Source organism: Capra hircus, chromosome 24 (assembly GCF_001704415.2).
Source record: "Capra hircus breed San Clemente chromosome 24, ASM170441v1, whole genome shotgun sequence".
NCBI classification, from domain to species: Eukaryota; Metazoa; Chordata; class Mammalia; order Artiodactyla; family Bovidae; genus Capra; species Capra hircus.
In genome coordinates, this window is record NC_030831.1 from 46565748 (window position 1) to 46588289 (window position 22542).

Sequence of the window (22542 nt, forward strand, 5' to 3'; positions counted from 1 at the left end):
AGAAGGCAATGGCACCCCACTCCAGTTCTCTTGCCTGGAAAATCCCATGGGCAGAGGAGCCTGGAAGACTGCAGTCCGTGGGGTCGCTAAGAGTCGGACACGACTGAGCGACTTAACTTTCACTTTTCACTTTCATGCATTGAAGAAGGAAATGGCAACCCACTCCGGTGTTCTTGCCTGGAGAATCCCAGGGACGGGGGAGCCTGGTGGGCTGCCGTCTATGGGGTCGCACAGAGTCAGACACGACTGAAGCGGCTTAGCAGCAGCAGAGAGCTCAGAGACAAATGATATATTTGGGGAAATTGACATGTGACAGTTGCTCTTTCAGAATAGTGGGGAAAGGATTACTATTTAGTTGACCAGTGCTTCCTAGACTTCTTTAATGATAAGAATTACCTAAGCATGTATAAATACTCAGATTACCTGGAAATTCTGACTCAGTAGGTTTGGGTTTGAGCCCAGGAGTCTATTTCTAAAAATAATTCCAGGTGATTCTTAACTTTACTCAGATTTTTAAAGTCCTTCAGTAAATGTTGGTGGGACATTTAAATATAGAAAAAGATAAAGTTGGATCCCCACCTCATGCAAATATCAATGCCTGATATATTAAGATGCAAATATATAAACAAGAAAACCAAACTCTACAAGTTTTAAAAGAGGATATAAGAAAATGTCTTTAGAACTTTAGGAGAAGTACAATTTTTTTCAAAATACATTAACCATAAAGGAAAAGATAAGACAAATAACTTTTAATTTAAATCTCCTCTCCTTCAAAAAACATGGCAAACTACAAAAAGATATTTGAACATATACTATCAAAAATACATCAATACTAGACCACCTTACCTGCCTCCTGAGAAACCTGTATTCAGGACAAGAAGCAACAGTTAGTACTGGACATGGAACAACGGACTGGTTCCAAATTGGGAAAGGAGTATATCAAAGCTGTATCTTGTCACTCTGCTTGTTTAACTTATATGCATAGTACATCATGTGAAATGTCAGACTGGATGAAGCACAAGCTGGAATCAAGATTGCTGGGAGAAATATCAATAACCCCAGATATGCAGATGACACCCCCTAAAGCAGAAAGTGAAGAGGAACTAAAGAGCCTCTTGATGAGGGTGAAAGAAAAGAGTGAAAAAGCTGGCTTAACTCCACATTAAAAAAATGAAGATCAGGGCATACAGTCCCACCACTTCATGGCAAATAGAAGGTGAGAAAGTGGAAACAGTGACTGATTTTATTTGCTTGTGCTCCAAAATCACTGCAGACGGCAACTGTAGCCGTGAAATTAAAAGACATTTGCTTCTTGGAAGAAAAGCTATAACAAACCTAGACAGTGAAGTAAAGAACAGAGACAGCAATTTACCAGCAAAAGTCCATGCAGTGAAAGCTGTGGGTTTCCCAGTAGTTATGCACAGATGTGAGAGTTGAAGCATAAAGAAAGCTGAGCACCAAAGAAATGATGATTTCAAAATGTGGTGCTGGAGAAGACTCTTGAGAGTCCACTGGACAGCAAGGAGATCAAACCAGTCAATCCTAAAGGAAATCAAACCTGAATATTTATTTATTGGAAGGACTGATACTGAAGCTGAAGCTCCAGTACTTTGGCCACCTGATGCGAAGAGTTGATTCACTGGAAAAGACACTGATGCTGGGAAAGACTGAGGGGAAGAGAAGAAGGAGGCAATAGAGGATAAGATGGTTGTATGGCATCACTGACTCAATGGACATGAGTTTGAGCAACCTCAGGGAGATAGTGAAGGACAGGGAAGCCTGGAGTGCTGCAGTTCATGGGGTCGCAGAGAGCTGGACACGACTTGGTGACTGAGCACAACAATACTATCAATAAAGATTTACTATCTGGATTTAATAAAGAACTCCTAAAAATAAATCCAGAAATAGATTATTTGGCAGAGAAATCAGCAAAAGACATGAGCAGGCATTTTCCATAAAGAGAAATATGAATGGACAGTAAAGAAATGAAGAGATGTTCAACTTCCACAGCAATCATGAAAATAAAAACTAAAACCACAAGAAGATCAGTTTATACACCCAAAATGGTGCACATTTAAAATTCAGGCAATATCTAGTGTTGACAAGGATGTCTGGAACAAAATGTATGATATAAATGGCTGATAGAAAAAAAAACGATGCAACTACTTTGGAAAACAAACTAGAATGCTTTGGAAACAATTCAGCTTCAGAACTGAAGATTCACTTACCTTACAGCCTAGAACGTCCATCCTGAGAAGCTCCTGCATATTTGTACAAAGATGTACACAGAACAATTTCATGGAAGTATTGTTTATAGTAGCAAAAATCAAGAAACAACCCCAAAATGTCCATCAATAGAAGAACAGACAAATAAATTGAAATTGATTCATGCAATGGAGTAGACGGGAAATGGTCTACAGCTTCTGCTATCAATTCAGATGATCTCCAAAGCATAATGTTGAGCAAAAACTGCCCGTAACCAACAATATACACATAGGCAAAATTCTTAATAGTATATGTTCTTTGGGAGAGAGAGGATTATATGATTGGGGAAAGACAGAGGAGTTTCAGAAGCATTGGAAATATTCTTTTAAGTTAAGTGATAGGCAAAATTAACATTTGAGCTTTTAAATCATTCTCTATATCTTACTTTTATTATGTATACTCTTTAAAGCATAAGTATTCCACAATTAAAATCATGTATTTAAAAATACTTGTTGATGGAGCCATTTAAAAACTAAAGTGGAACACTGCATCAGGAGTCAGGACAGACTATAACCATCCAGAACACCCCTGGGTCACCTACCCTGTGTCTGGTCCCTGGTTGCATGTACAGAGCAGCCCCCATTCCCGACCACCAGCTAGACAAGGCTGAAGGGCATGTTACCATCCCAGCGTCCCCGTGAAAGGGATTTCCCATGTGCTCTATAACTCGTCCAAAGGAAGTAGGAAATAGGATTCAGGTTAGAGTTTGTAGCTGCAAGTGAGGGGTTTCCCTGGTGGCTCAATGGTAAAGTGCATCTTACTGTGTTAAGGGTCAGCAGTAAAGAAGCTGCCTGCCAATTCAGGAGACTCTGGTTCAATCCCCGGATTAGGAAGATCCCTTGGAGAAAGAAATGGCCACCCACTCCAGTATTCTTGCCTGGGAAATCCAATGGACAGGGGAGCCTTGTGGGCTCCATTCCATGGGGTCACAAAAGAGTCGGACGCGACTTGGCGACTAAAACAACAAAACAACTACAATCTGCAAAGTGAAGGGACTGTCTGAATCAGGCCAGGGCCTCCCTTACCTTCTCACAGTACCAGCCTCTGTTGACGCCCACATTGCTGTGTCCTATGGAAACCCGGCTCAGGGGGCTGAGGAGGACAGCCAGCTCAATATTGAAGATATCTGTGCGGCCACGGTCAAACACTCCGCCCTCCAGGAAGATCTTCCCGCTGTTCTTATTCCCTCTGGCCCCATACATGACCAGGTAGATTTTGGACTTGGTCCCGGCCCCCCGGACATCCCCAGTGAAGACGGTGACAACGTATGAGATGGCTGGTATGGAAACAAGGGGAGGAAGAGGGGTCAGTGCAGGCTGGTAACGATGTCCTACCCGCCTTCTCCCGCACCTAGCCATACCTCTGCCATACACCCCTACAGCCCCTAAATCCTCTTCCTCTGGATGTCACCCAGTGCCCTCTCCACTTCATTTTTATCTTTTTCAGAGTTGGGGTGCCAGGGCATCTGACTTTAGGAACAACCTGCAGGTTACAGGAAGCTGTCAGGCATGATTACAGGAAACTAACAAAGAGAAGGAAGAGCTTGGGTTGGCCCGGAATAGCACTTATTATGAATGCTAATTACCATGTGCATATTATTAATAGCTGCCGGATGAACTCTATTATGTCTCATTTAATTATAATAGTCAACTCGATTAATAGCGATTTATATTCGGGGCTCTCTGACTCATGGAGCTTGCTCTTTTGCTCATAACTTAAAAGTGTAACTCTAGTAGGGGGCGCCAATGGCCTTCTTGACCACCTGACATGGTGAGATGTCAGGAGACTGAGGGAGGGAGCTGGGCCATCTGGGTTTGGTCAGTCAGAGGCAATGTGAGGACACAGAGTTCTGGAGAAGAGTCAGCAAGGGGGATTAAACTCCGAGATGAGACAGGGTAAAGGAAAACACCAAAGACAAGCATTCGGACAGAAAACTACAGGAAATGCTGTTAAGGTCAGGCCTGCATTTTTTTTCACTCTGTCCAGGATGCTAAGTGGTACTTTGAACCTTGTTAATCCTCCACCTCCCTTTCATCCTAACTTCATCCCCTCATCTCAGAGAAATAAAACATCTCTGGGAGATAGCACATTATTCATTCATACATTTGTGCCTTCCCTTGCTCAACAAACAGTTACTGACTGCTTACTATATAACAGGCCTTGGGAGAATGTGACGATAGAAAGGAATAGCTACCACCCTCAAAGAGTGGGCCTCCAGCTTTACAACGTGTGGCCAGAGAGGTTCTCACTCTCGACAGACTGCCGCGGCCTAGGCTGTCAGCAATCCCAGTTTCTGACTGTTATTTCTCCTCCTCCTCTACCACGGCAAGCAAGTAATAGTAACACAGTAAAAGGGGCATATTAAACCTGCTCTCGTGTCTGTTTTTTTAACAACTTTATTGCAGTATATTTTACACATGCCCATTTCAAGCACAGAAGACAGTGCTTTTTCATTGATTTGCTTTCACTCTTGGTTGTGCTTCCTGGGATTTTCTCTGGTCGCCTTGGGCGGGGGGCTGCTCTCTAGCTGTGGCCACAGGCTGCTCATTGCGATGGCTTCTCTTGTTGTGCAGCATGGGCTCTAGGCCACGTGGACCTCAGTAGCTGCGCTTTCCGGGCTCTAGAGCACAGACTCGATAGTTGTGGCACTCTGGCCTAGCTGCTCCATGGCATGTGGGATCTTCCCAGATCAGGAATCGAACCCATGTCCCCTGCTTTGGCAGGCAGATTCATTACCACTGACCCGCCCGGGAAGCCTTAGTGTATGTTTTTAAGTAAATGATTGGCAAACTCTAGTAACAAACTTACGGCACACCCAGCAATGGTCAGGTAAGGCCAAGGCACCGCAACGCCAAGGTCAAGAAACACACTGGAGGTTTCCCTGGTGATTCAGTAGTAAAGAATCCGCCTGCCAACGCAGGAGACAGGGGTTGGCCCCCTGGTCCAAGAAGATCCCACATGGCACGGAGCAGCTAAACCCGAGGGCCACAGCTATTGAGCCTCTAGAGCTGGGGGAGCCGCTGAAGCCCGTAGCTGTGGAACCCACGCTCTGCAGCGAGAGAAGCCACCACAGCGAGAGGCCCTCGTGCCACAACTGGAGAGTAGCCCCCGAGCAGCAGTGAAGACCAGGCACAACCAATAAATTCTAAAAACATATTTTTATAAAAAGGAGAAAAGCAGGAAAGCTCTAGAGCAGAGGAGCAGGTAGCTTCCTAAACAACAGCCATCAAGTTCTACTCAAAATGTCTGGAGAAAAAGAAGGGAGAAATGGCTCCACCTAGAAGGGGTGGGGGGTGGGGTTCGGAGGAAGTGACTGGAAGCAGGAATTTGAGAAGAAGGAAGAGAAATGGCCCCACAGGCTGAGGAGAAAGCATGTCCCAAAGAGAAAGGCAGAGAAAGAGGAAGGCCGGCAGCTCAGGGGAGGGAGAGGGAAGGCGTGTGGATGAGAAGGGGGTGGTTGTAGGTGCAGGACAGAGTGGCCGGTGGGCAGATGGGGCGGGGAGAGGGAGCATGTGTAGGAGCAGTGGGAGAAGCTGTTGAAAGATGCTGCTGAAACAGTCAGCTGGAGCCCAGCCGTGGGCAATTTTTGTCCTGTACCCCAGAACTTAGACCCGTCCTCAGTGCAGCGGGAGCCGTGGGAGGGCCTGCCCCAGGGCACATTCTCAGCTGTGTGCATTCACCAACATCCATCTTCCGGAACACCTCTGAACTTCCGTGCTGGGAGTTTCAAGCTGTCCATGGAACTCATACAGGGTAGAGATTTAGGAGGCAGACCACATCCTGGATCTGTCACTTACCAGGTGTGTGACCTTGAACAGGTCTCTCAACTTGTGACTCAGTTTCCTCTATTGTGAAATGGGAACAACAACTGTTCCATACTGTAGGGGTGCTGTGAAGACTAGAGATGACATGGGTGCCTAGAGAGAGCCTGGCTTGTAAGAGGCACTCATAGGAGGAGGACGGAAGAGTGAGTCAAGATCCTCGTAAAAGGACACAGGGTCACATCCTGGCTCCGTCCTGTGGATGCCTTCTTCTCCCTGGGAAGTCAGCATCTCCTCAGGGGTGCTTCCCCATCTCTGGTGTCAGCAGAGCCCAGATGCCAGCCCAGAGGAGCGGAGAGCACTTTCAGGGGCAGGAAGAATGTTGTCTGAAGACATGGCTGCTTCCCACTGGACTGAAAGCCTCTAGGTCCACAGATGAGAACACCGACCCTTATTTCACCCTAAAGTGAAATATTAGCCAGTTTGCACCTCCCCTTTCTTCAGTCCTACCTGTGGTCTCAGCTCCACCCACTAAGATATCCCTCTGGATTTTGCCATCATCTTCATCCAAGGCCAGCCAGCGGTTAAGAGGAAAATCATATTTTCTTTTGTTTCCAATATCTTCAATGACAATCTGGGAAAGAGACAGTGAGAAGGAAGATTAAGTGTCATGAAGTCACACGTGGTGACCGAATCCAGTCTTCCATCGCTTGAGTGAACTCTAAGAATATGTTCTCGTCTTCTTAGTGGCCCAAGGGGAGCTCATCACAAGGACACACCTGTTGTCAGGAAAACCTTGCAAAGCACTGAGAGTCACACGGGCGTGACTGAGAGTTACCTCCTTCTTGAATTACTGAGCTTTGGTTCCCTCCTCTGCTGGTGACCATTTAAAAATGCAATGCAAGAAACTTGGCAGGATATGCCCAATGAGACTGAGGGACCAGAACTGCAAGCCTGGATTTGCAGACAGCACCAAGATCACCTTCCTCACCTGCTGAAGCTTGGGATTCTGGCCTTCTTACTGAGAAGGAGAGTCCACATAAAGGTAGCTAGATGCCCTGATTCTGGCACACCAAATCCTGGGATCTGGTGAGCAGGTCAGAAAATGTCAGCCATGGACAGTGACGGTAGGGGATCTGGGCATCTATGAAGCCCCTGGGGAGACTCACACGTGAGCTAGGTTAGCAAGGCTGAGATAAATGTATCTTCTCAAGCTCACCAAGATGCTGAGAGGCCCTCCCAAAATGTCCCAGAAACACCCAACTGAAAACTCACTCTAAGGTAAGTGTGATTGTCAACTGTGATCGTCAATAACCAGGTCGAGTCTCCCATCATAATGGGAAGGCAGGGTGACAGACAGGGTGAGTGTTCCCAGGGCTGCCTGACAGAATAGGGCTGATTTTCAGTGGAAAACACACTTCCTAAGATCAAAGTACTTATAGTGTGGAAACAGGGAACGTCTTGACCTACCTAAAGGCATCTCACCTAGTTCTAACCCAGTGTTCATTAAGGAAACTTCTGGGCCTCCTGAGGATACTACCCACCAGGGGCAGCAGTGGCCTGAGCCAGTGACCAGCCTTCTCTCCCCAAGTAAAGTGGCATTCAAGCTCAGGTTTATAAATCAGCCCCTTGTAGTTTGGTTGGTAAGAGTCACCCTTCAGAGCTTGCTGATTTTATCAAGTATCTGTACTTCCAGAGGTGAATGCTTAGTGACCACTGTGGTCTTTCCAGAGCGAGTTCTGCCACTGAAGAAAGTCTAGCCTCTATCAATTCATCTATCTGTGCATTTCTCTGCTTTTGCTTTTATCTCCCAGGATTCGAGTTGGGGAGATTAGGGAGCCAAGAATCTGGGCTATACCTCTTAACTGGCTTCACTCTGACTTTCACAAGTTTGGAAAAGCAAGGTGAAGAAAGAAAGGACTTAGTTTATCAGATAAGCTGTCAAGTCTACTAATGAATCTAGATATACCAATTGGCCATTTCTATCTTCAAATGTTCACAGAATGGAGTGCCAGCCATGATTCCAAGAGCAAATGACCGCCACCCTCGTAGTTCACAGAGATGCCATCAAAAAAGGGCCTTCTCCTGACCTGGAGTCTGAAGGAAATTCCTGGCTTAATAAGCTTAGCTAATCTGAAAAACAGAATGTGTTGCCATTGAACACCTGTATAGGGTAAAACTAGCTGCACAGCTGAGCCACAAAGGAAAGAGACAACATATGAATGAGTATTTGAGTAACGGCCAAGACTCTAAAAATTAGACTTTCCAAAATATGAAATCACAAAGGAAGGCCAAGACTTAAACACTGGCGTAGAAAGGATGAAAGCCCATGGATAGTTCTAGAAAACTTCCAGATATATTGAGCTGACCAAAAAGTTTGTTCAGGTTTTTCGATCATGAACTTTTCGGCTAGCACAATATATTGAAAAATGTAGACAATTATTTAGTCTGCAGGATGAGGCTAGAGGAAGCTGGCTCCCGGAGGGTAGAACATTTTGGAACATATCTGGTAGCAAGTGGTGAGCGTGGTGGGAAGTAGAGAAGTGAGATATAGAAGGAACTGATGCCAGCACTTCCACAGGAAGTCTGTCCCTAGGCGGGGCTGATGGTTCTCCCAAAGGCATTCTGGCCTCTACTGATAAGCGTCCTATGGCCTGGGACCCATGATCCTGGTTGCTCAAGGGACGTTACCGAGGGCCTCTCTGGGGAAGGACAAACAGCTTTCCCACTTCAGTACATGGATTGCCCACACGTGCCTGCGTTTCATAATGTTCCTTTTAAGAATTCAAGACAGCTCAGGAGTGGTTTCTGCTAACAGAAAGAAATGGTGGTGCTCCCTCCAGACCGCTGTTGTTCTAGCAGAGACAACAGTAAGATAAGCCTGGAAAGACAGAAGCGACCTCACCATGAATGATATGGAAGCACACACGTGGAGTGCGTGTGAGATACAGAAGCAATAGCCTAATGGCAAAGAAGCACCATCACCTCCTGGAGGAAAATTCTCCACCTGCAGACAAGGCTACAGGCGGGGCTGACCTTCCAAGAAGCTAGTGGGAAACGAGGGGTCGTGAGCCTTGGGAGGCGAGATGGCAGCTAGAGAAAGGGGCCCACTCTGTCTTGCAAGAACAGGGACACAGCAGTTACAATGAGACCACCCGTTACGAAAATCCAGAAGAAGATAGTGCTAAGTCACTTCAGTCGTGTCTGACTCTGTGTGACCCTCCAGGCTCCTCTGTCGATAGGATTCTCCAGGCAAGAATACTGGGGTGGGTCGCCATGCCCTCCTCCAGGGGATCTTCCCAACTCAGGGTTTGAACCCACGTCTCTTACGTCTCCTGCATTAGCAGGCAGGTTCTTTACCACTAGCGCCACCTGGGAAGCCACAAAGAGGATAAAAACATGAAAGCCTGTAAGTGTAGTCACTCAGTTGTGTCTGACTCTTTGTGATCCCATGGACTGTAGCCCATCAGGCTCTTCTGTCCATGGAATGCTCTAGGCAAGAATACTGGAATGGATTGCAATTCCCTTCTCCAGGGCATCTTTCCAACCCGGGGTTCAAACCTGGGTCTCCCGCATTGCAGACAGATTTTTTACCATCTGAGCCACAAAGGAAGCAAAGAGGATAAACCACCCACAAAAAACGGGAGCCAAAGATGAAGCTGACAAGCAGGGTTTCTTTCTTTCTGGATCTTTCCAAACAGTTCACAGACACCCCTACACGACCCAGGGCCTGGGGGCCTGATTTCCTCCTGCATGGGTCAGACGTGTCAGTGTGAGCACATGGAGCTGGCCTTAGAATCAGCACATTGTAGATGGATGTAGAGAGTCACCCATGACCTACAGTAGCCCTCCCTCCTTGACGGGGGAATAACTTCCACCAACCTGACTTAGCCAGGTTGGAGAAAAGGCCCATTTCGGGCAGAAGAGACAAAATCTCCACATGCTGGGCAATCCAGGTAAACTGAAGGGTCTTCTCCTTCCCGCCCACATGCCAAGGTGCCTGAGATGCAGACAGGCTGGGTGATCCACAATGCTCCCTCCCTGCACCAGTCATAGAGCAGAAAATGCCAGACCTACCCGTGTTTCCAATCTTCCCTTTGAAAATGCATGTCTGTTATCCAGTCAAGGTGGCCTTCACTTGACTCATTAGCAACCATGCCGCATTCCAAGAACCACTATTTTTTCTCTTTGGTTGCACTGCGTCTTAGCTGCAGCACTTGAGATCTTCATGTCCACACATGGACTCTCTAGTCGTGGTGTGGGGGCTTTGGAGCACAAGGGGTCAGTTTCCCCAAGGTATGTGGGATCTTCGTTCCAAACAGGGATCAAACCTGCATCCTCCCCATTACAAGGCAGATTCTTAGCCACCGGGCCACCAGATCTCTCCCCAGAACCACTATTGAACTGTGGTTTACATTTCTAATTCCTAGATCATAGGGCAAGGGACAGGTAGGTTTTGACACAGGAGAAAAAAATAAAGGTGAAGACTTTGGAGCTTACAAACCCACCTGGAAATAAATCTCAGCTTCCAGGGGTTAGTCGGGGAGACCTGGGCTCATGGAAGAAAGAGGGAATGGTCTACGAGGGAAATTGAAGCTCAGCAAAGGAAGAGGGGTTGGTGGCCTCCTGCTGTCCCCCGAGCTCTGGGCTTCATTCATCACACTGAAATACTGTGCCGATTGCTATGTAACATGCCACGAACGAGTAACTGCAGGCGACAGCATGTGAATGGCTTCGCCCCCAGTGCTCTCACCCCTTCCTCTGCCTTTCACTCCTCTCTTCTGAGCCCGTCCACGTTCCCACTCCTTGATTACCGCCCCAGGCTGCCTCACTCAATAAAGACCTTCAGTGGCTTCTTCTGATCATGCCCGTGGTGGTCCTGCCCTCAGCTACCCCCTGACATGCTTCCTCAGTTCTCTGAGCACTGTGCCCTGGCCCTGAGTTATTCAGTATTCCAGTGCCACCTTGCAGCTGCCCCTCATCTGTCCTCCTCCTCCCTGCCCTACCTGGCAAAGCCCTGCCCGTGTTCATGGCCCAGCTCCAACAGACCCTCCCTGGAACCTCCTCTGACACCCAGTCAGGTGCTGCTCACTCCAACATTTGTTTGTACCTCATGAAAGACACTTGCCTCATCCAGCTTTGTATTAAAGTTGGGGTGATTCTGTTTTCTGATTTATAAACCAGGACATTTGGATTGATCAACAGTTGTGGGACCCTTAGGACAGAATGTTCATTCACTGAAAGCTGGGCTTTCCCTAAAGTTTTGGGATATAAGGTTACAGTAAGTAACCTGCCTTACAATAAATAACCTACGTTACTGTAAGTATCCAGAAACTTGTCTTATCTCTTTTAGAGGCAGAACCATGTCCATTGTAACAGTCATCCATAACATAGGGCCTAGGATGTGATAGTCATGCAGTAAATGTTTGTTGAATGTCAAGTATAAATTGGTGACATGAGGCCACGTCAAGTTTCTTGAGGTCCCTGAAATCTGCTCCATGAGTCTCTGTCTCCACTTCCTGTCAGAGCCAGTGGTACTGGCTGAACTTGCTCCCTAAGGCATGTGGCAAGGGACCTACTCAATTCTGGGTTTTCTAACGCATGGCACAGTGGAGAGAAGCCAGACTTGGAGTCCAGAGGATTGGGGACAGGTCCCATCCCTGCCCCAAAGAGCCGTAGGATCTCAGGCAAATCCTCTCCTGAAGCAGATGGGCCAAAGGCAAGGCCCACTGGCAGGGTGATGTTCCATCTTGTGACTCTTGTTCTTTGGAGCTGGTGGTTGAGCTGAACTGATCATCTGAATTAGTCACAACTGGTGGACTAAGCAGACGTGGGGACCCAAGTCATGTGTGAAGACTGTGGGAGGGAGATGCCAGCCTCGGGGAAGGAATGAAGAACAGGGGGCTGAGGAACACACATGGACAACTGACTAACGAAGAAGAGGAGGGAGGTGACCTGTGAAGGCTGTCAGATTTATCCTTCCAAGCCCCCGCATGGAAATACCACAGGAGCAGCTGCCATGTGGTGTCCAAGGCAACCGACCAGGCCACTTCTACCTGCTGTAGAACTGTCGAATGTGGAAATGCAGACAATCTAACAGCACTTTAACTGGTGTCTCTGTGGAGGTGAGGTGAGGAAGGGCAGCATGGACAGGCAGTCTCCATGGGGAGGCGGGAGGCTAGGGCTGGCCACGCACTGTATAGTCACAGTGATGAGAGGTCGCCTCTGGTTTCCAGGTTACACTCACTCTGCCTGGGACCTAAAATCCTCTTCTTCCTTCCTCACCAGAAGTCCTCCTTCAAGAAAATACCTAGTAAATCCAGGTGCTCTGACCTACAAAATACTAGAATTATTTTTATGTCTTATTCCCAAGGATTATTTCGGTTTGGCTTAAGTTAGAGGAACAGACTGTTAGGAGTTCTTCAGAAGCCAGCGAACATTTGGAGGCACACTCCCCTTGGGGACCTGCCTGCCAGGCCCTGAACTCACCCCTACACATAATGCTGGCCCCAAAGAGAATAACCAATCTCATGCTGAAAGTAACCTGCTTGGCTTCTGGTTTAAAACAGTGTCTGAGTAGCAAACATAAAGAAGAGAAAAAGAAGCAAAGGAAGGAAGGAGAGAGGGAAGAAGGAAAAATCATTTTGAAGAATGAAAAGAAAAGCAGATATCTGGAAAGGACTGAATAAAGGATATAGAAAAAGAAGACAAGAAACTGTGCTTAATCACTCAGTTGTGTCTGACTCTTTGTGACCCCATGGACTGTAGCCTACCAGGCTCCTCTGTCCATGGGGATTCTCTGGGCAAGAATACTGGAGTGAGTTGCCATGCCCTCCTCCAGGGGATCTTCCCAAGCTAGGGACTGAACTCAGGTCTCCCTCATTGCAGGCGGATTCATTACCATCTGAGCCACCAGGGAAGCCCCACAAGAAACTGATTTGCTTAATAGAGTGCAACAAAATACAGTCTTTATGAAATAAGAGTGAACATCTTTAAGGATAGGCGGGGCTGCAGCAAAAAGGCAGTAAGATGATATGAAAAGAGAACGAGATCACATGAGGAAACGTATCAAGGAAAGCAAAACTGTATAGCAGCAAATTCATCAGTGTTCTTACAATTCTGCATGACCTTGAAGTGTCTCCTAGGAATTAATTGTAGGAAGTAATCATAAATATGTATGCAGATAAGCTATGAGAATGTCTGTCATAGCACAGTTTATTTCCTCAATAAGTTTGAGGGAAAAGATTGAAATGTTCAACAAACAGGAATTGGTTTAATACTTCATGGTATATCTGGGTAGTGAAGTATTATAGTCATTAAAAACTGTATTGTGAAATATCAATATTATTCTATTTAAATAGCATGAGGAAATATGTACATTACACTTGAAAATGAAGACAAAGCAGTTTGTAAGACATTGTGCTTATTATGACCCCATTATTTTAAATGACATATGTGTATTAATTCACAGAAAAATGCCTGGAGGATATATATGAAAACATGAACACTAGTTACCTTTGGGTGGTAAAATTATGGCAGTTCAGATTATTTTATTTTTGCTTATTTGTATTTCCTAAACTTTTTACAATGAATACATATATTACTTTTGTGACAAGAAAAAATAATTTGAAGAAACATTCAGAATTAAAATGCATATTTATAGGAGAAAGAAATGGAACTGGTGGTATGAAAAAGCAAGTCAATAATAAGGTGGGAGGGAATTTGACAAGTTCTTATGGAGTGGAAAGGAAATGGAGATGAAAAGAATAAAAGGGAAGCTGAGAGCTTTTGAAAATAGAGAGTGGAGATCCAGCAAATGGAAAATTGTTTCCTGAAGAAAAGAGCAGAATAAAGCCATCCAAGCAAGAATCTAGTATATTTTCTGATCTCTTGGTATATTTACTAGATCTCTTATCTGAGCTATAAACAAACAAACAAAAAATATCCTAGGCATCATAGAAAAGTCTCATCGTGTTACAGGGAAGTTAAAAACAAGATTCCCTGGTGCCTCAGATGATAAAGAGTCTGCCTGTAATGCGGGAGACCCAAGTTCGATCCCTGGGTCAGGAAGATCCCCTGGAGAAGGAAATAGCAACCCACTCCAGTATTCTTGCCTGGGAAATGCCATGGACAGAGGAGCCTGGCAGCCTACAGTCCACGGGATCCCAAAGAGTCGGACACAACTGAGCGACTTCACTTTTCTTTTAAAAACAAAGGAAGGAGGGAAGGAAGGAAGGGGAAGGGAGAGGGGGTAAGGGAAGATGAATGAACTAACAAAGACCTTACTCCTAGACATTATCTGGCAAGACTTTTAAATTATAAATATAAGAAAGAATCCTACAGTTGAAACAAAAAACCCTCAAAAGAGGCCGTCCAGGAAGAAACAAAAGTCTTTGTGGCTTCCATGTCAAATTTCAAAAGGTAATGGAACAAGATTTTCAGCATTTGAAGGGAAAAGTGTTCTTACCCTATATCTCGCACCTTGCCATACTTCCCTTTCCTTTGAGCACGAAGATAACAAAAGGACATGTTTCAGTGTGTGAGCCACCTCCTTCACAAAGCTTCAGAAAGCACACGGGGTGAGGGTCCAGATGACCAAGAAGGAACCTGACCTCACGAGGTACAGCTGCAACTACTATGTCAAGGTCACCCTCAGGCCCTCGGGTGCTCTTTGCAGCTCCCTCAGCTACTCCTGCGTTTTCACTTTAACAATCTTCTTTCCCAGAATGAAGGGACTGGGCTTCAAGGTGTCTCCCTGTGCCCCATTCTGGCTGAGGTCATAAAGCACACTGCCTCCTCTGTGCTGAGGCACACTTCTGCTTGGATATTGGCTCTCTAGGTTCTGGACTCCTGCCCCATTTCTTCTCCAATCCAAGCAGCAGCTCCACTTAACCTCTGGGAACCCTATTCAGCATCAGGCTGGCTGCTCTTACAGCCAGGAAGCCCTCTCTTTCCAAAAAAAACTTGGCCATTCCTTGCTTTGCTGATTCAGCACCTTGTCCCATGCCAAGAGCTGGGGAGGTACCCTCAAGGAACTTTCAGGCTAGTTACAGACAGACATGTGGCAAACACTCAAGGATTCTTACTCAACACCCTTTCCAATCACCTTCTTAGCCTACTTCTGCCATAACGGCTGGAAAACCTACTTGAAGTCCCAATTTCCAGAACAGCTAGGGTGGCCCCACGACACAGGCAGAGGTTCCAAAGAGGGTTATGTTTCTCTCAAAACAAGGCAAGGCATGCACAACAAAAAGTCCTTCCCCTTTGGTCTTCCCATTTTTTCCTGCCTGGAACACAGATAAGACGCCTAGAGGTTCAACAGCCAACATGTGATCGTGAGACAAGTTGGCAAATGAAAGCCACTGTGCTGAGGATGGTGACTCAGCGAGACAGCAGGTCTCAGGAAGCTGCTGCACCAGCTCTGAGTTGGCCACATCTGGATTTCACATGAGATGAGAAAAATATGCCCTTGATTGCACCTCAGTTTCGGATCTTTGCAGTCAAGCACGTTCCTAACTGCCACAGCATGGTATACGAAATTAAGGAGTAACAAAACCTCAACTATCAGACAGCCTCATTCTCAGTAGTCAGATTATTTTAAATCCAAGGGTGTTATGTTTTTAAGCAGTAAGACCTTTTCAAAATATTTTTCAAAATATGTTACACATCCATTTTTTCCTGTCGTTCTGGGATGAGCTGAGAGATGTGGATAGCCTCATGACTAAGGAAAACACACGCCAAGGCTAGTAGCCCATTTTCTAAATGACCCCAGACTTCCATGATCATTCAATATTCTTTTGACTTTTTCTGTCTTCTCTGACTTTCCATTACATTTCTCAATAACCCCACCAATTTCAGTGTCTCTTTTTACCTCTAATTTTCTGCTGTATAGGTTTAAAATTATGGGTAGCAAGTTTGCTAGAAGGGATTATAAGCAAGCATTAGACTGAGTGAGATTCTGAGCAGTCTTGCCTTCAAAATCAGGGTAGGGCAAGGTAGTACCTGGGGCATAAGCTCTTCTTGTGAACTTTGAGCCAGATATATCTCAGCTTCTCAGAAGCCTTTTTGCTTTCTTCTTGACTCTTAACTTTGTCCTGGGTAGATGAAATTTTGAGGACCTGAGATCCAGAAGTTTGAGGTACAAAGCAATGACCCAAGATAAGTCACAAGGTAGCTTATGATTAAGGTGAAATGAATCCTATAAGCCAGCAGAGTTATAGACACTCTTGGGAGGGAGAGGTTCTGGAGGCCAGAGTCAGGGAAGGCTTAGTGACAGAGCCCTGCAGGAGGGAACACCCTGGATGGATGCAGATGAGAGAAGCCATCCTTCTGGGAAGGCGATAGATAGCCCAGGCAAGGCCTGGAGGCTATGGGAAGAGCAGCATGGCTGGCCAGGGGCTTAGGTAGAAGGGTGGAGGCTGATGGACCTAAAGAGGGAATCTAGGTCTGAAGTACAACCTCTGAGGAGCCAGAACTCCCCCTTCCCAGGCCAAGGGACCACAGACAGGCAGCTGAACCCACCTTGGACAGGAACCAGCCCGCAGACGCCCCCTTGTTGTTGTGGCCAACATTGATCTTCATGAGCTGCCCCAGGTCAGGGGCATCCAACATGAACTTGTCTTCAGCCCCCTTTTCAAAGTTGTCCTTTTCATTTTCCAGCCTACGCTCACCTATATGCACAGACACACAAGACAGTTATTCATACAAAGGAGACCAGAGAAGGAGAGAGAACCGGCTCCAAACTTTAATGGGCCGCCCACTGCAGAATGGTCTCAAAAGTCACCATGTGGGAGGCTGTGGGTGGGGACAGGCGGTATGTGGACACTTTCTGTACTTCCAGTCGATTTGGCTGTGACCCTAAAACTACTCTAAAGAATAGAGTTTATTAATTTTTTTAAAAGGGTAACTTCACCCCGAGACCTATCAGTTCAGTTCAGTTCAGTTCAGTCACTCAGTCGTGTCCGACTCTTTGCAACCCCATGAATTGCAGCACGCCAGGCCTCCCTGTCCATCACCAACTCTCGGAGTTCACTCAGACTCAGTCCATCGAGTCTGTGATGCCATCCAGCCATCTCATCCTCTGTCATCCCCTTCTCCTCCTGCCCACAATCCCTCCCAGCATCAGAGTCTTTTCCAATGAGTCAACTCTTTGCATGAGGTGGCCAAAGTACTGGAGTTTCAGCTTTAGCATCATTCCTTCCAAAGAAATCCCAAGGCTGATCTCCTTCAGAATGGACAGGTTGGATCTCCTTGCAGTCCAAGGGACTCTCAAGAGTCTTCTCCAACACCACAGTTCAAAAGCTCAATTCTTCGGCTCTCAGCATTCTTCACAGTCCAACTCTCACATCCAAATATGACCACAGGAAATACCGTAGCCTTGACTTATAGGCTTCTTAAATCCCTCCAGCTGCCAGTCAAGGCCAAGGCTCACCTTGTGTGTGGCCTGTGCCCAGGACCCATAACTGGGTTTGAGTTCTGCCTTAGCCCAGGGTCCCCACCCTAGCAAACCCACTTGCACCCCAGTCCCTGGACCTGAGGCCCTGCCTTGCTTTACCTGAACAAGGAAAAGCTGCTTTTCCTGAACAAAGAGCACAACCATGGTCATTGGTCTACAGGCTGTGGCTGGGACCCTGACATCAGCCGGCAGGCTGCCTTAGGCTTGCCTCCTCTGGAAAATGGCTACGATAACTATCACCAGACTCTGCTGCATGATTAACTTTTTTTTTCCCCCTCACTTACTCCCTTGTCACAATCTAAGAGGGAAGTGTTATTAACTTTGTCTTGCAGCTGATGAAACTGAGACTTGGAGAAGTGAAACAACTCGCCAAAAGTCACACAGGTGTTAAGCACATAGTTAGGGCTTGAGCCAACCTGTTCCTTCCAGCTTTCCCAAGTCTACCAGTCATGTTAACCCTTACCAGCCCATCTAAGCACCAGAGTTTTGCTTATCCATCCTGTTTTCTTTCTTTTCTAAAAGTTGATTCCTTAAATTTTTCTAAATTTTAGATCGCCACAACTCACACATATAGAAAATATTAGACATCCATGTACCCCCCATTCAGATATAAGAGATGTGAAAGTGAAGTCTCTCAGTCATGTCCGACTCTTTGTGACCCCATGGACTGTAGCTCACCAGGCTCCTCCATCCATGGGATTCTCCAGGCAAGAATACTGGAGTGGGTTGCCGTTTCCTTCTCCAGGGGATCTTCCTGACCCAGGGATCGGACCCAGGTCTCCTTCATTGCAGGCAGACGCTTTAACCTCTGAACCACCAGGGAAGCCCATAAGAGGTATAACAGATATTAACATTTTGTTTAATTAACTTAGGCCTTTCTGTTTTTTAAAGGAAATTAAATATAACAGGTAGGTCTAAAGCCTCATAGTCCCTCCCTTCACCTGCCACACCCTGCCACAAGCAAACAGTATCATCAACTGGCATCCATTATTTTCGTGAATTTTTGTTTGTAAGAACATATACTATTTTTGCATGTTTTAGAATTTCACATAAATAACATCATAGTGAACATCGTTCTGTCTTGAGTTCCTTGTCTGTACTGTGGGAATGATAGGGACCCCACCTCATAGGAGCTGTTTCAAGGATTAACTGAATGAATGCGTGCAAAGCCCTCAGGGCAGTGCCCAGAGTGTGGTAGGCAGGGGCCATGTTAGGGGCTGGGATTCCTACTGTTGCTCGCGTTACCATCATGCTATCATCAAACACCCTTGTGCAACTTACTTTTCTTAAGTTAATATCACTCCTTTGAGATTATTCTGTTGATGCTAGTAACCAAATTCATCCAACTGCTGTATAACAGTCACTGAATGAAGAAAACACGATTATGTGTTCATTCTTTCACATCTGGGTTGTTTCTATTTGATTGCTATTGTAAGCAGCACTGAAATGGACTCTCTAGTACTGACCTTCTGCCGTGCATTTTAAGAACTGATCTGACTGGACACCTACAGAGTTTCTGGATATTGAGATGCGCTCATCTTCAGCGTATTAGCAATTGCAAAATCACCTTCAGAGATGGTTGTACTACATCAATTATCACCAGCAGCCTTTGAGAGCTCCCATAATCATTGTTAACACATATATTTAAACTTCTGTTTCATGTGTGTACAATGGTGTCTTATTACGGTTTTAACTTGCATTCTTTGACTATTTGAAAAGACTGAAAGATATTCGTATATATACATATATTTTGAGATTGGTTCATATAATGTTGGCCATTCTGGCTTTGCTTGTGCATGGTTTTTCTGTTCATATACTTTATTATATTTTTCTATTGTCTTTCCTTTGTCTATGGTCTTTCCTTTCCTTTGTCTTTGTCTTTCCTTTTTTCATACAGACTTGTTCTTGTTTTAATAGACTTTATCAATAATTCCCTTTGTTGTTTGTGCTCTTAGTGAATTGTTTAAGAAACTCTATCCTAAACTGAGATTTTTAAAAGACACGCTCTTAAAGTTTCTTCTAAAAAGTCATAGTTTGCTTTTTCACATTTAAATCTCTAGCCCATCTGGAACTTATTTTTGTGTGTGGTGAAAGGTAAAAAGATTGACTTTTATCTCTTCTCACATGGTTAGACAACTGTTTCAACACCAGCAATTGAATATTTCATCTTTTCTGCTCAGATTTATAGTGCCACTCTCTGTGTATTTCTAGACTCTTTATTCTGTTGGTTTATTTGTTTATCCTTCTATACATATCACTCTGTTGTAGTTTGGGGGGATTTGAATATTTTAGTATTTGGAGGGTTAATATCCTCATATTATTAATATTGTCAATATTATTTTCATTATTCAAAATTGTCCTGGCAATACTTAGCCCTATGTGGACATGAATTTAATAGCAGCTTAAGCTGTGGAATATTGCCTTTTGGGAATTTGACTGAAACTGCATTGCATTTATAGAATAACGAGAAATTTGGACATTACTGAGTTTAAGTCTTTTCTCATCCATGAGCATAATATATTTTTCCATTTTTAAGGTATTCTTGCATGTTCTTAAGTAGAAGTTTTTATTTTTTCCAGAGTTTTTTTAGATACCAAATGCTAGTATAAATCATATATTTTTAAATAATATGTTTGCTTACTGTTTTATTAATATTTTTGTATTAATCATATCCAGCACCTTTATTAAACCTTCTCATGATTCTAATGATTTTTTCAATTCTCCTGGATTTTATAGATGATCATTCATTTTTTTGAAAATTAAATTTTGTTTCTAAATGGGGTAAAAGGTTGGAGTTTCTTCTAATTTTATTGATTTATGATCAGAGAATGTTGTCTCTATGTTATTGATTCATTTACACTTGTCTTTATGTGATTGAAAAGAATGTATATTCTCTACCCACTGGATTTAGGAATCTACATACTTCTATTAGACCAAGGTTATTAACCATTGTTAAAATCTGCAACCATACTAAATTTTTATCTATTTGACTTATCAATTACTGAGAGCATTGTATTAAAATCTTCCACTATGATTATGTACTTGTCAAGTTTCTCCAAGAATTCTATTACTTTTTGCATCACATGTATTGAAAATATGTTGCTAAATCTATACAAGTTCAGAATTATCCTGTCTTCCAGGTTAATTGCTCTTTTTTTCATTCTGATACTTATTTCTAATGAAGCATTTTGTCTGAAAGTTTAATTTGATGGATATTAATGTAGCTACACCAGCTTCTTTCCTGTAGACAATATGTTCCTGGTATACTTAATTTCATTTTACATATTCTCCGAAATTTATGTATCATATATTTAAGCTGGATTTTATTTCTTTTAATTTAATATGAGAACATTTATTCTTAGGTGGATGAATTAGCTTATTTCTATTTATTGTATTATTTACACATTTATCTTACTTTTTGCTATTAGCATGCATTTCCTTTCTTCATTTCCTGACTTCTATTGGATTGATTGAGTCTTTATCCCCTTTCATTTCCGCTCCTGGTTTAGAACTTATGCATTTCTCTTTGGGGTGCTTACTTTTACAATTTTAATCTGCATACTTGATGTATCAAAGTCTAAAGTTAATTATTCCCTGGGGTCAGCAAATGGACTGCAACCAAGTTATGCTTTAATTCTTATTATATCCTTTCTTTCTCAAATATCACTGTGTTTTAGTGTTTAGGGTTCATATTTTCTCATATCTTGATAATAGTTATTAATATTATCATTTTGTACAGTTAACGCTTCCTTAGATTTGTTACATAATAATCATTGTTTGGCTCACCTTTATTTCTTGCATCTCACACATTTCTTCTGGGTACAATTTTCTTTTCTTAAAGTATATTCTTCAGGAGTTTAAGCATGTGTCAATGAAAAACTCATGTTTAAGCATGTGCCTTTGAGTGGGAAGTCTTATTTCTCTTTGTTTGCTTGGAAGTCCATTAATTTTGCCCTCATTCTGGAATAGTTGAGTATAGAATTCTAGGTTTGGCTACACCATACAGCTTGGGAGACTGTGGAATCTTAGTTCCCTGACCAGGGATTGAACCCAGGCCCTCGGCAGTAAGGGCATGGAGTCCTAACTACTGGAACCCAGGGAATTCCCAGAGGATTGAAAATATTATCCTATGAACTTATATCCTCTACAGACTGCTGCTAAGAATTTGCTATCAATCTAATTGTTTCTACAGAAGATAAGCCACCAAATCTGGTTACGTCTAAGATCTTTCTCTTGGCCTTTGGTGTCACTACAATGTATTTAAATGAAGATCTGTTCTTGTTTATTCTGGTCAATGTCTTTTGTTACTTTAATCTGAAGATTCATATCTTTGCTTAATTCTGAAAAAAATGTGATCAGCCATTATCTCCTCAAATATTTCCTCTCGCCTATTCTGTTCATTCTGTTTCCAAAACGCTTGTTCAACATACCAGGGCGTATTCCCTCCTCCACATCTCATGACCTCTTACTGGTATTTTTCAACCCTTTATGTTTCTGTCACATCTGCATATTTTGTTTATATTTTTCTACAGTTCACTAATTATCTATTCAACAATTTCTAAGTGTTTGTATTTAGTAACTGCATTTTCAGTTCCTATATTTCTGCTTCCTATATTTGTCATAGGGGGCTTCCCATGTGGCTCAATGTAAAGAGCCTGCCTGCCAATGCAAGACAGACATACAGTCTACAGTCCATGGGATTGCAAGAGTCGGACAGGACTTAGCAACTAAAGCACTGGCATGGAACAAATTTTCTGTACCTGAAGGGGAGGGTTCCCAAATCACATGCACAGTGTAAAATGACACCTCAAGCCCGTATGTATATAAGCCTAAAGTATCAATTCCCCAGCACCTGTTTTTTTAATCTAGAGTTCTTACAGAGATAAGTTTACTCTACTGAGGAGCAATTCTTTTTTCCTAGTCTATTTTTTCACTGAAGATATTCCTGTGAACTTCTAGGGATCCTGGCTTTTTTGTGTATTTTGCCTCATACAGGGCCAAAATATCATTTTCTGACCCCAAATGTGTATGGAAATTCATCCTATAGATTGTTGAACATGA

General features: G+C 44.0%; 1 protein-coding gene across 1 annotated transcript in view; it reads right to left on the reverse strand.

Moving 5' to 3' along the window:
- The window catches only part of LOXHD1 (lipoxygenase homology domains 1), a 198479-nt gene that overhangs the window by 134743 nt on the left and 41194 nt on the right, over positions 1–22542 (reverse strand). The window contains exons 6-8 of the mRNA XM_018039819.1: positions 16548–16696; positions 6537–6660; positions 3291–3541 (exon numbers count right to left, since the gene is read on the reverse strand). Coding sequence (XP_017895308.1) covers positions 3291–3541; positions 6537–6660; positions 16548–16696 — 524 coding nt within the window. The remainder of the gene's footprint in view (positions 1–3290; positions 3542–6536; positions 6661–16547; positions 16697–22542) is intronic.